The following is a 13,020-nucleotide window of genomic DNA, read 5'->3' on the forward strand; positions in this document are numbered from 1 at the left end:
TCAGGCATTATAGAGCGTCATGGAAGAGCACACTGAGTTTGTTGCACAGTTCTAGGGTAGCCACAGCTAAACATGGAGTTTATCTCTCACTCATTTAATGATATTTTAGTCCCTCCAATCCCTAAAGACACAGACAATCATCAGCCTTGACCGCAGATCCCATTCTCCTAATATTTTCCTAGTCTCTTGATCAGCGCTGCCATATTTAGTCTGTTGCTAGTTTGATTGTGTCACTTCAACACGAGAAACAGATCCGAAACGATCTATAGTTACATGGGTGGCTGCAAGAAAAAGCAAAATGATAGCTATGTAACCCTTCTGTTATAGCAATCCAGGCTTATAGAAACATGATTGAAACGATATAAACATCAATGACACCATCACATGTCGTAGATAACTGGTGAGGTTTATATCACACCTTTTGAGCTCGTCAATAAAGGGTTTGTCCCGTGCACAGAGATAAAAAGATCACAGATTGGCCCCGACGCGCGGAACCGGTCTCGCACTAAGTGTACTAACAAGTCAATGATTGAGATCTTCTTGTACAATGTGACCTCACCATGAATAGTCCGTCAATTTCTCCGTCCCTCACTCCGTATCCGTACTACAAGCGCTCAGTCTCCATAACACAAACAAGTATCTCCAGAGCATACCTAGAGGTAGTATTTAATACCAAGAGGTGGTATCTAACACAAACACAAACGCAACGCATACACAAAGAACATGGCAATTTAACTCGCGAGCATCATCAAACTCAAAAATCAGCAGCGGCCCGTCCCCGTGTCCGTAGAATGTAACCGTATTATTCTCCCACTGTAACATGGACAAGGCCATTGTGATAATCGACCCAATGACTCGGATGCCGACATTCTGTCTCGGAAAATGCGATACTACGGCGCAATTATTCGCGTTGGATCTGTAAGTTCGCCTATCCTCACCGGATATCTCCTTTTGATCGCTTACAGTCATGACTCGATTGGTGTCCGCGTTTACTTCAGGCTGCGTATCAGGTAAGCATGCAGCTTCTCTTGAGAAGAGTCTATCACTGCTTAATTCGGAGTCATCGCCACGCCGTTTTGATGGCGTCAGTCGGTTAAACCCCAGATGGCAGTTGAACAAGCCCTCTTTCTGAACTGTTCATCATGTTTAGATCTCATTTGTTGATGATATTTTCCGTGACACTTCTGAAGCCCCTGAGTGGGAAGAATAGTGGTCCCTGCATCCGTCCATATCGGTCCAGGCTGTTCCAGGGATACACAGTTCGGCTCAGGTTCAGGGGTGATGCAAGTCAGACGCCCCCTGACCTGAGTGTGATCCTGGGGGTTAATCGGCCACTCTCCCGTTGACGATCTACTCTGTAAAGGGTGTGAAGATGTCTCAACTTAGATATGAGATGTTTGAGTTAGTGTAGAGACAATTCCACGTCGAGGTATTCTCTTCATTCATGACCAAGACACAGCATCCCATCCCATCATCCCATCATCCCATCATACCCCCTCTTCAACTCTTTCAACCCCCGAGATCCATCGTGGCCTGTCACTCTCCGCTAGCACCCTCCACTCCAAACATGGTGCATGGATCCCTTCCTCTCGTTCGTTGGCGTCATCCACCCCTGTCCCCCCCAGACCAAGCGTCTTGTCTGTTTTAGGCCAAGGATGATGTCCGTACCTTTCTTCCAAAGAAGCTTCTCAAACCAAACAGCGAGGAATAAAACAAAAGACCAGACCTCCCACCGGTGATCTCCTCCTAAACTTTAAAGCCACAGGACACTGAAAAAAACAGGTTCCGTTCACTGGGCTTGCATTAGTCTCACGTTTTCAGTTGGGCGGTTTTGATACGGTACTTATAAGCGCCTGGTTTTCCTTTTTCTTTTGCGCCCCGATTGTGCGTACTCTTTTTCATTTCAGATCGGAATGCGAAGATCTCATCTCGAAAAGCGCTGAGGTGTCCCTTTGACTTGGAGTCTCTCAAAATACCGCGAATCATTTCTTTGATGCCGACCTGCCGCATGGCAGGTTAAGGCGATCATCATGGGCTTCTTTAGCAATATCTTTGCGCGAAAGAATGGGAACAGGGCTTCGCTCAAGGGCCAAGCATACAATTCGACTGTAGCGTCGATTCCACCAGTTCAAGGTAAACACCGCAATCGATATCTCGGGTTCTTTGTCTAATAATATCAGGAACATATCCAGTCGCTGGGAATGGTCCGAACGTATTGGATCAGCTGCAACGAGCAGCCAGAAAACGCAGCCAAGCCCAATTATCAACGGTATCACAAGATCCAGCCGCGCCGCCTCCCATGGTCCCCCGATTCAGAGGCCCATCTCCCTCCCGCCCAACAACAGCACCAAACCAAGCCAACAGTCTCTCATCCCGCCCACTCTCCCTCTCACGCAGTATCCGAAGCTCCAACTCAGCATGGAGTGTCCCAGAGCGACCAACGCGAGGTCGCGAACGACCACCGCCCGTACCATCAATTCCCACACACCATCGTCGTGAGAGCTCAACAGATTCAGCGCATGATAAGCGGAATTCTTTTATAGACATTCTCGATGCGCAGGGAGAATTTAGGCCTTCGAATTTTCGATCGCGGGTTGCTGCTTCGGGGGCGAGGGAGTATGGGGAGGACGTTGCGGAGAGGAATATTGGCGAGAATGGCGTGAACCTTAACAGCGCTGCTGCAAAGGCATTTTATCGACTTTCTGGGGGACGGGAGTTGCAGTCGTTTGAGTATGAAGAAGACGAGGATGATTCTGCGCCTGCGCCGGGTGTTCCGCATGGTGATCTGGGGACGATACGGGAGGCTTGGTCAAGACCGTCGAGTTCATCGGCATGGAGATCATTTTCTGGATCAATTGGTAATGACCTGCTAAGATCAGGGAAGTCAAATCGACGAGAGTCACAATCGAATCTCAATCCAGGAACATTATCGATGCGGGATCGGAGAAGGTCGTTCAACGCTTTTGCTTCTCCATCAGAACCCGAACCTCAACCTCGCAAGCCTAGGCCCATGAGTCTACATCCTTCACTATCCAGTGGTTTAACATACGAGGCTTCATCCTCACCACCGCCGGTTCAAAGATCCCGACCAAAGACGAGCGAAGGTCGAAGTCGAGGAAGGAGTTTTGGTCGCGTTGAGATTGATACCGTTGACGAGGCTTTCGATGAACCTGCGCCGTGTCCGATTATTCCAGCGCAATTCATACCAGACAAGCGAGCAAGTGTATATCTTGAACCAAACTACCGATATGATCGAAACGATGTCCATCATCCGCGCCCAGAGTCATATCATGGAGGATCAACTCTCTCATCTTATCCACGAAGCGAACTGTCACAACCTTCCCGTCCCTCGAGCTCTTCATCAATCGACAAACCATTTCCTCGATCCCGCACAATGGCCAGCGTTGCTCTACGAAATCAACGTCTGGATGATATAAACGAACACATTCCAGTGCGGACATCTTCTCTAAACGTCAATTCACAAGCAAATATCACTCCTACGACACAGTCATCTGGTTTCTCGAGCATCCAATACCCCATTGGCCATCATACGCCAAGCACTTCTATCGATGCATCTCTGCCACCTTCGATCAAGATGCATCCTGAGCATGAGCAGAGTGCTGCAGTTAACCAGAATACGCGGCAAAGCTCACCTGGGGATGACTATTCCGCCGAGACGCTTGTCCCATCACGGACGGATATTGAACAACATCTCGGCCACCCCATGACAGCCGGCCACGACATGGATCTGTACCTCTCGGATGCGAGCGAAGACTCGGTAGACTCTTTCGTCGCATGGAAAGAGAAGCGTCGTGATGGCGAAGGACTCCTTATGAAGGACAACTACGGCATGTCAGGCGATGGCCTCCCAGGAATATACGAACCCCTCCCCATCCTCAAAGCTCCGGCCTCACCTCCCCCGATCCCCATGATCCCCTCTGAGCCAGCCCTCAAACGTCCCAAAACACCAAAAAGCCCAAAAAGTCCCCAACGACCTCGCACACGAAGCAACAAATCCACCCCCCGACGCACCCGCCGATCCCGCAGCCGCACAACAACACCCCGTCGAACGCGCCAGGTTTCTACCTCCGAAGACCCAGACTCCGATTCATTCTGGGAGAGCGACACCCCCGTCGCACCAGGTTTTGTGTCTCTCGCAGACTTGGGCATTGATCTTCGTGAAATAGGTTGGGATCAGTATGGTCTTACGGAAGCGGATGATGCAAAGGTTGATATACAGACTGCTATTAAACTGCGCAAGGCGATGGAGAAGAGGAAGAAGCAGCAGCAGAGGGTTGATGATGAGGGGTGTGCGGCGGATGTAGAGGATTAATGAAGAAATGAAGCATAGAGTTTGGGATAGGGATACTACGGTACGATGGATTTCTTTTGTATGATGATTTGGGCGTTGATATATGGGGGTGTTGTTTGTATAACATTGTTGGGTCATGGATAGATGATGAGTTATAGCATAACGATGGATACCAATGCGCATTTGTTTCTTTGTTCAACCAAACTTACATGTGCTTCGATGTGATGGTTTTGTTGACTGAATATGCCAAACCCACGGAAATCTCTCTCATGAAGTCAATTGACTGAGCCGAGCTTACCACAATCCCATGAGAATCTTCTCACTCCGATATGCAGTCACCCGAAGCCACGGTAAGGTAAGGTCTGCGCTCTCATCTCGTCCCGTCCCGTCATGCGCATCCAAAAAAGGAGATTCTCCCAAAGAGGCAAGTTTTTATTCCAACGACGAGGAGTCATTGTAAAAAGATTATAATACAAGTTGTGATGATATGCAAAAGTAATGAATCGTTTTGCCCCGTACTGGAATCGAACCAGTGATCTTCGCATTACGAGTGCGACGCCTTACCACTTGGCCAAGAGGGCTAGATGAGTTATTAAACGCTAAGGTGCTTTTTGGGTATATGCTCGCTGCCCGAGCTGATTGACCTAGGCGTGTAAAATCTCCTTATCCATCGCTGGTAGAATTTTACCGAATGATTAGCTGCTAAAGATTTGGTTTCGGATGTTGGGGTATTGCTCTCCCGGCACGGTGGACAGAGCACCGGGTTGCTCTTTAAGTCCTCGTCTAGACTCGTCGCGTCAGTCTCCGAGGTTTCAAGCTATCTCTTCGGTATGACGGGGCGTGAAAAAACAATGAAGAACGGCCAGATATCATGGAATAGGTCTTTATTCACTCTTAGCATAGTATCCCTTTCACAAGAAGGTAAAAGAGTTCCGTATTGTATTCCGGCGGCTACGGCCGGAGGGTCCCCACAAATCCGGCGACCGGGGCTCTGACCAGGACGGGGTGCCATTTTCTGGCTGGTTTCTGAACTAACCACACTGTCACTGTATTATCAGTGAGATTGTGCATGACAATCCCTCGGTAAATAGATGTTATGACGCAAAACCTGGAGTTTATGTTACAGCCTTAGCAACTCACGGGTGCATCATGATGATATCATGTTACAACATGATCGTTTAAGAGACCACCGAAGCCATGGTGCGCAAGCTTGAGATGAAAGAAGCACAATCTAATCAAAGACTTAGAAAGTAAAATCGTCTTCACAGCTACCATAATGTCTCATGTCAACTTGCTCAAAGCCGCCCGCCCAGCATGGCGAGCCTCAACCGCAATCCCCAAGGCCGCTATCAGGCCCTTCTCAGTATCCAGTCAGCTTAGGACTCCTCCGATTCTGTTGGAAGATAAAGACAAAGGTTTCGGGTTTATCCGCCACAACAAGCGTCCACCGAAACCTCGGTCTGTCGGAGTGACTGAGATTCGGGGGCCATATTACTCAGTGATGGGAAAACGATACCTACAGGATGTCCTTGAGACGTGAGTATACCAGATAATTAGAGGTAATGAATACTGACGGGGAAAGGATGGGACACCATGTCGATGGGCTCAAGTTTGCCGGTGGTTCCTTTTCCCTATTCCCAGAAGATAAACTCAAAGAGCTCATCAATCTCGCTCACGAGTACAACGTCTACGTTTCTACTGTAAGTATCTTCGCCTATCTCAAAGCATTACTGACCGCAATATCAGGGCGGATGGATGGAGCACGTCCTTCTTCAATCTGATCCCGCGTGGGCTGTGGATCAATATCTCAAGAAGTGCAAACAACTCGGCTTCGATGTTATCGAAATCTCATCAGGCTTCCTCTCTATCCCCCAAGACGACTGGCTCCGCATCGTCGATAAAGTCCACTCCGCCGGTCTAATCGCCAAACCCGAATGCGGCATTCAATTCGGCGCTGGCGGCGACACAGAAGCTTCCGAGCTCTCGTCCCTAGGAACATCTGATCCCTCAAAGATAATCCACATGGGAAAACGTTTCATCGACGCTGGAGTAGAGCGCATCATGATTGAGAGCGAGGGAATCACAGAGAATGTTAAGAGTTGGAGGACGGATGTAATTCAGCAGATTTTGAGGGAGTTGCCGCAGGAGAAAGTCATGTTTGAGGCGGCGGACCCAAAGGTGTTTAATTGGTATGTAAGAGAGTTTGGGACTGATGTTAATTTGTTTGTGGACCATTCGCAGATTGTGCAGTTGTCGTGTTTGAGGGAGGGAATTTGGGGACAATCTGATACGTTTGGATCGGTTGTTAATTACAGGCCTTGATGTTTTGTTAGTTGAGGTGTAAGTTTGTTGTGGTTTGGACAAGCAATTGGCTCGTCTAAATCGTGATGCCATCATGATGCACTGAGTGACCCCGCGATGGGGCAGGACAATCTCGATGGAAGCACTGCACACTGACATCATTGCTCAGAGATATAAATAACATGTCACGATCATTTAAATTTCTTCATTCACTTACATTTACTGGGAATCTGCTATAAGAGAAGTGTGTTTACTGACTGACCACAATTAAACAACATGTCTCAAGCTGGAAAAGATGGTTCATTCCACCCTGTTCCTGAGGCTCAGGCACAGAAGCTTCCTGGGTACGCACGTGATCAATTGACTTGTCTCGGATGAACTTCTAACATCAGGTCACAGAACCGAAAAGGATATGAACCCTACAAGCGAGTCGACCAAGCTCGAAGGCAAGGATGAGTTCCACGAGTACAGAGCCGCCAACAAGCTTGAGGGGGCCAAAGCTCTTATCACCGGTGGCGAGTAAGCTGCGACAGCCTCCCCGATATAAACAATCACAACTGACATCTGTAGCTCTGGTATTGGCCGCTCAGTAGCAGTCCTCTTCGCCCGCGAAGGTGCAGACGTAACGATCGTCTACCTCCCAGAAGAACAAGAAGACGCCGAAGAGACCAAGCGCATGGTCGAGAAGGAAGGTCACAAATGTCTTCTCTTCGCTGGAAACCTCATGGACAATGAGACCTGCAAGAACGCAGTCCAGAAACACGTTGATGAATATGGCAAGATTGATGTCCTGGTGAATAATGCTGGGAAGCAGTTCATGTGTGAGGACTTTAAGGATATTGATCTGGATGATGTGGAGAGTACTTTCCGAAGTAATATTCTTCAGATCTTCGCTATGACGAAGTATGCGCTTCATCATATGGAAAAGGGTGGCTCGTAAGTCTACACTTCCTTTTGTGAGCCTAACTAACAATTTAGTATCATCAACTCAACATCTACCGTTGCATTCAGAGGAACAGCGCACATGGTAGACTACGCATCTACAAAAGGCGCCATCACTTCCTTCACACAATCGCTGTCAAAGCAACTCGTCAAGAAGGGCATTAGAGTCAATGCCGTAGCTCCAGGGCCTGTGCACACACCTCTGCAGCCTGCTTCTCGACCGGCGGAGCAGATGGAGGGATTCGGCAAGAATTCGCAGTTGGGAAGAGTTGGACAGCCGAGTGAGATTGCACCGAGTTATGTCTTCTTGGCTTCGAAGGATGCGACGTTGTTTCATGGACAGGTCCTCCATGCTTATCCGCTTGGTGACTAGAGGTTGTAGCGGTAGTTAGAGCAATGGATATGTATGTTTCGGAATGTAATCGAGACTGCTGGTGCATGGCAGAGCAAGTGGAACGGGCTCACGGTTTTGTTGCATGCCATCCTGTCAGAAGCTTCAGCCGCAAGCAATATATAAGCCTCTGTCATCATCAAGATGCCGAGCTGAAAGTGCGGTGAACTAAATACCATTCCAATATGCAAATCCTATGTCATCGCTGACCATACTTCAGCATTCTCAACAATCACAGAATCTCATAAAAGCCACGGACGTACAGTATCTGCATGTTTCAACAGGATAGGCATCCCCCTCGATTCTCAGCCTCAGCAGTCTAATGCACTTGAGACGAAGCATCATCATCACTAACCCCAATATAAGACACAATGGCCGTATTGGTCGTTAGTCGCCAATAGTCTCATGCCGGCCAGCCACATTTGGACAGCACCCAATTATTCCGAGAGCTGAAGGGCCGCTCGGTTCGTATTGATGCCGCTAGGAACGGCTACGGCCCGTGAGATCTGGTGTTCTAGGCTTGGATGGACTGCATCGATAGTTTCGTTGGTGAGAAGACGCGCAGTCATCTGCGGGGAAAGCTCACCACGGTATGTGATGAAAGTCTCAATTTGAGCGGGGTTTGCTATAATGCAGTCGATTTATCCTTCCTTATCACATTGCTTGGCTCAGCTAGCCACTTTGTTGGCGTTGTGATTGAGCTTTCCGGATGGGAACCTCCATGGCCAGACTCATTAGCCAAAGGTCCTGCATAAATAGAGCGCATGTTCCCAGCGAGAAAGCCAGTCTCATTCAATTGAAGCAGAGAAATATATAGCAATTGTCTTCATCATGTCTCTCCCAGCTGAAGAACACCACCTCCATACCCGTGCCTTCAAGCACATGTGGGCACGACACGTCGCCCAAAAAGGCTTCGAAGATGATGTCCAAGCCGCAGCCAAGCGCGTCATCCAAGCTCAACAGGAGCATCCTGAGCTTTTCCCAAAGAAGGTTCATGAAGATGAAGGCGTTAGTAAGATCCTGGACAAGACCCAGAAGCTCACTGGTGTTGGATTCGTCCCCAGAAAGTCCAACCATCTTGAGATTGGTATCATCGGCGCTGGTGTCGCTGGCCTTTTCACTGCTATGGTGTTCGACTGGTTGAATGAGCAGTGTGAAAAGGAGGGATTGAAGATTGAGTATGACATTATGGAAGCGGCGAAGATGAATAGGCTGGGAGGAAGGTTGTATACGCATCGGTTTTCGTATGGTGAGCATGATTACTATGATGTTGGCGCTATGCGATTCCCCAACAACACCATCATGAAGAGGTAAGTCTCTCGATGGATCGTTGGTGTCGCAATTGCTCACATGTTGCAGGACCTTCCAGCTGTTCAATTATATCGGACTCAAGCCCGGAAAAGGTGGCCTGATCCCATACTACATTGGAGATGAGGACAATGTGTGCCCAACATACTTCAACGATGTTTCCAGCGTCGGGAATGTTTGGACCGCAGAAGCGGATGATCCATTCAAGATCAACGAGGGTCTTCCTGATAAAGCCAAGATCCCCGTTCAGTACGTCTACTTCCTCCATCCCCGGCAGGTCACTAACAATAACATAGCCTACTCCAGGTGAACCCTTCAGACCTAGTCAGTGAGGCCCTGGAGGACTTCATCAAGGTGGCTGCGGAGAAGTTCAAGAAAGCTGTTGACGAGAATGATGAAAAGGGACCCGAGACGACTAAACTTTGGGCCCTTCTCATGGAGGCTGATAAGCTTAGCACTCGCCAGTTTCTCGCTTCGTGAGTAACCCAGTGCACCTGGATATTTGTAGTAGACTGACGCCGTGGTAGGGGAGATGGTGACAGGAAGAAGAGGGAGGGCATCCCTAAGGACAACTCTGGTCCTATTCCCGAAGGACCGGGATACAACTACAATACCATCGAGTGGCTCGAGTCAGCCACATAGTAAGTAACCCTCAAGAACGCATTCGCATCTGTACTGACCCTTCTCAGCGGCACTGGATGGTACGACCAATCCCTCACAGAATGCGTTCTCGAAGAACTCGACTTCGCAACTCCAAAATCAATCGATGGCCAACCCACCAACTACTGGTGGTGCATTGACGGCGGCGCCCAAACCATCGCGCACCGCATGGCAAAAATGATTAAACAACCCGTCCAGTACAACAGCCAAGTCGTCGCCATAGACGCCCAAGTCGAAGAGCGCAGGAAACGCAAGCCCAAGGACTACACTTCGATGAAAATCCGCATTAACAAGAATCAAGTTGTCAAAGAGAAAGAGTACTTTGCTGTGTTCAACAGTACCACGCTTGGTGCTCTTCAGAGAATGGATCTGAAGGATGCGGGTCTTCTTTGGGGTACGAAGCAGGCAATTCGGGCTTTGGGATATGGTGCTTCGTGCAAGGTTGGTATCAAGTTTGAGACCGCGTGGTGGCAGAAGGCCCCTTTCAACATCAAAAAGGGTGGTATCGCGCATACTGATCTTCCCCTCCGGGTTTGTGTGTATCCGTCCTACAACATCGAGTCCAATGAAGGCCAGGATTGGGATCCTAACAAGCCCGCTGTTCTTCTGTGCTCTTACACCTGGGGCCAGGATGCGCAACGTATTGGATCTCTGATCTCACCCGAGACGCCCAAGAATGAAGAGCAGCTTCTCTCCGTTCTTCTCCATGATCTTGCGCTGTTGCACTCAAAGCAGAGCGACTACACGTACGATCAGCTTCTCGCCCTTCTCAAGGATCAGTACCAGGACCATCATGCGTACGATTGGTACAGAGACGAGAACATGTCTGGCGCTTTCGCATACTTCGGCCCAAGTCAATTCTCCAACATGTGGTCAGAGATCATCAAGCCCAACGCCTACGGCCAACTGTACCTCATCGGCGAAGCGTCCTCCTCCCACCATGCATGGATCGTCGGCGCCCTCGAGAGCGTCATCCGCGCAGTATATCTGATGTTTGAGGGCCTTCAAAAGCAAGAACCCGATAACGCAGCTTACAAGAAAGCCATTGAGCTCTTGAGTAAAGAACCCGAAACTCCCAAAGAAGGCGGTGATGTCTTTGGTGGATTTCCGGGTGATAAACCCCAAGAGCCGCAGAAGTTACCATCTGGTCTTCCGTTCCATCCTCTGCCGGAGGAGATGCCTAAGAGACAGCTGGATGCTGATCGTGATGCGAAGTTGGTCAGAGATCCGTTGGAGGATGTCAAGTTTGGTGACGAGGTTTCGCTTTTGTTCTCGAGTGCTATGATCACGTTGAGTTTGATTGAGAGCTTCTTTGAGTTGCAAGTTGATGAGGCCAAGGACAAGCCACAGTAAGCAGATAGTGTTTACATATGTCGAAAGAATTCAGAGATTCTTTTGTGCGCCAATTTGACCAACAAAATGAGCTTGAATTGGTGAAGTCTGCTGGAATATCTTCAAGTCTCTCGTGAGATTTATTACCATGAGTCGTCATCGTCATCACTCCAGTCCGCGCCATCATCGTCATCAACCCATTCATCATCGTCTTCTTCAACTTAGCCCTCCTCAAACACTATTGGCGGAGTTACAGGCTGACCTTTTCGCTCAACTTCACTCCAAATTGTACCAAGCAAAGAGTGATCTCTGACCCAATCCTGGCATGAGGCAATGGGTCCCCTTTTTCTTGCCTTTCTATCATATCTCGCATGGGTAGCCACATTCAAAACGCTGATTTTATTGTCGAGGTCAACCTCTTGCCAGTGAGGTATCATGCTGTTGAAGTCGGGTAGGTAGGGTGGCCAGTTGCAGAAAGCTATTGTCATCTTAGGTCCTTCGTATACTAGACCGTCACGCTTCGTGTCTCGAGGGTTTGCTGTAGCCCATGCTCTCGTCCATCCTCCTTTGATATCATCATTTGAAAGGTCATCGTCGGAAGGATCAGGTCTTATGAAGACAGCGGATTCCAATTGTGGACACGAGGCCATATCTTTCCACAATTGCTCCTCCATCATGACGTTATACAGGCATAAACGTCGCAGTTTTGGCCATTTGGTAAAGACTTGATATTGCCCAATAACAGTCTCACCAAGGTATAATTCGTCTTTGACGCTGATGAGCTCTTCGACGTTGACCAGAGCCTCAAAGCCCTGTCTGAGGGACTTTAAAATGATTACGTCTTCCCAAGGGTCTATATCCCTTAAGGGCATATCCACGATGAGAGTCTTGAGGACTGGTGCAAGAGTGATGAGAACGTCTTCAAGAATATAAATCGTTCGAAGGTCTTGCATAGGGTATCCTGACCAGTCGTGCCTCGAATGCTCAGAATATCCATCGTCCACAGTAGATTCTGACCGAGACGCTTTGGGTGCTCCTCGATTACGGCGGGTTTGTGACCCATCGCTCGAATCATCACTGAAATCGCCTGACATATCACTGTCCGGGTCATTGTTGATACGGCCAGACCGCCTGCTTGCGCGACGAGTAGATGGGGAAATTGTATCATAAGTGGAAGCCGTATCAAACTTGTAACGCAATGGGTTGAGGTATAGTCGCGCTGACCCATAGGCGTCGCATGGTAATCGCCCGGTGATAGGGCTCTTTTTAGAGATATATCGTCTAAACTTGCGGAGTTTTGACTTTGTGTCAAGATAGAGACAATTTTGCCAGATGAGTTTGCAGGCAGTAGGATAGATTGCCTTAGACACTCTCGTCAATGACAATAGCGTTTTTGTAATGGGATGTGATGCGGGGAGGATCGGTCGTGTCGCATCATTCTGAGGGACCAGACTCTCAACTATCAACAAAATAATCTCGATTGGGAGCCTGGTAATAATAGAAGCAACTGTGTGTTTAGCTTCCATGTTGGATATTTGTCGAGGTGATAAAACTGGATTGTTTTCAGTTGGTTGATGTGGTCTGCTGTTGCCTTACGCGTTGAGGTTATTCTACTAACCGACAAGCAGCTCGCTTAGGTTGCCCCGATACGTGAATGTGCTTCAACAAACCGATTCTAGCTGGCGTCAGTCATAAACAGTTTAGAATTAGAACATACTCTGTTTATGCGCTTGATATCACCCTGATTAATTTGAGTAGGTTTTGACTTCTCCTA

At 48.6% G+C, this 13,020-nt stretch overlaps 4 protein-coding genes and 1 non-coding gene across 5 annotated transcripts; 3 read left to right on the top strand and 2 right to left on the bottom strand.

Moving 5' to 3' along the window:
* The first annotated feature begins 1,666 nt into the window (after positions 1-1,666).
* Positions 1,667-4,511, top strand: FOBCDRAFT_263021 (uncharacterized protein). Its single transcript, XM_031188966.3, has 2 exons — positions 1,667-2,133; positions 2,181-4,511. Exons 1-2 carry the CDS (start codon positions 2,031-2,033, stop codon positions 4,331-4,333), a joined length of 2,256 nt encoding a protein of 751 aa, XP_031036231.2. The 5' UTR covers positions 1,667-2,030; the 3' UTR covers positions 4,334-4,511.
* Positions 4,512-4,821: 310 nt separating this feature from the next.
* FOBCDRAFT_t176 lies at positions 4,822-4,893 on the bottom strand. The gene has a single exon. It is a non-coding gene; the product is annotated as a tRNA-Thr (tRNA).
* A 695-nt stretch (positions 4,894-5,588) lies between these two features.
* Positions 5,589-8,170, top strand: FOBCDRAFT_165771 (-phospho-3-sulfolactate synthase-domain-containing protein; the record flags this gene model as incomplete). The annotated part of the gene is made up of 8 exons (XM_031188963.3): positions 5,589-5,848; positions 5,895-6,012; positions 6,059-6,505; positions 6,646-6,652; positions 6,900-6,957; positions 7,013-7,132; positions 7,184-7,549; positions 7,592-8,170. The coding sequence occupies 8 exons, from the start codon at positions 5,589-5,591 to the stop codon at positions 7,926-7,928; spliced, it is 1,713 nt and encodes a 570-aa protein (XP_031036228.2). The 3' UTR covers positions 7,929-8,170.
* Positions 8,171-8,777: 607 nt separating this feature from the next.
* Positions 8,778-11,267, top strand: FOBCDRAFT_296787 (uncharacterized protein; the record flags this gene model as incomplete). The annotated part of the gene is made up of 5 exons (XM_059611897.1): positions 8,778-9,124; positions 9,306-9,503; positions 9,551-9,730; positions 9,782-9,895; positions 9,944-11,267. The coding sequence occupies 5 exons, from the start codon at positions 8,778-8,780 to the stop codon at positions 11,265-11,267; spliced, it is 2,163 nt and encodes a 720-aa protein (XP_059465584.1).
* A 47-nt stretch (positions 11,268-11,314) lies between these two features.
* FOBCDRAFT_296791 (uncharacterized protein) lies at positions 11,315-12,772 on the bottom strand (the record flags this gene model as incomplete). Its single annotated transcript, XM_059611898.1, has 1 exon — positions 11,315-12,772. One exon carries the CDS (start codon positions 12,770-12,772, stop codon positions 11,468-11,470), a length of 1,305 nt encoding a protein of 434 aa, XP_059465585.1. The 3' UTR covers positions 11,315-11,467.
* Between the last annotated feature and the right edge of the window lie 248 nt (positions 12,773-13,020).

The sequence above is a fragment of the Fusarium oxysporum genome, chromosome VIII (assembly GCF_013085055.1).
Source record: "Fusarium oxysporum Fo47 chromosome VIII, complete sequence".
Classification (NCBI taxonomy): Eukaryota; Fungi; Ascomycota; class Sordariomycetes; order Hypocreales; family Nectriaceae; genus Fusarium; species Fusarium oxysporum.

What these genes read in the sequence shown, in the direction of transcription:
- FOBCDRAFT_263021 (XM_031188966.3), top strand. Translation starts at nt 2,031, where the DNA reads ATGGGCTTCTTTAGCAATATCTTTGCGCGAAAGAATGGGAACAGGGCT. An exon ending in GTCGATTCCACCAGTTCAAG is followed by an intron (nt 2,134 to 2,180) that starts GTAAACACCGCA and finishes TAATAATATCAG; the next exon opens with GAACATATCCAGTCGCTGGG.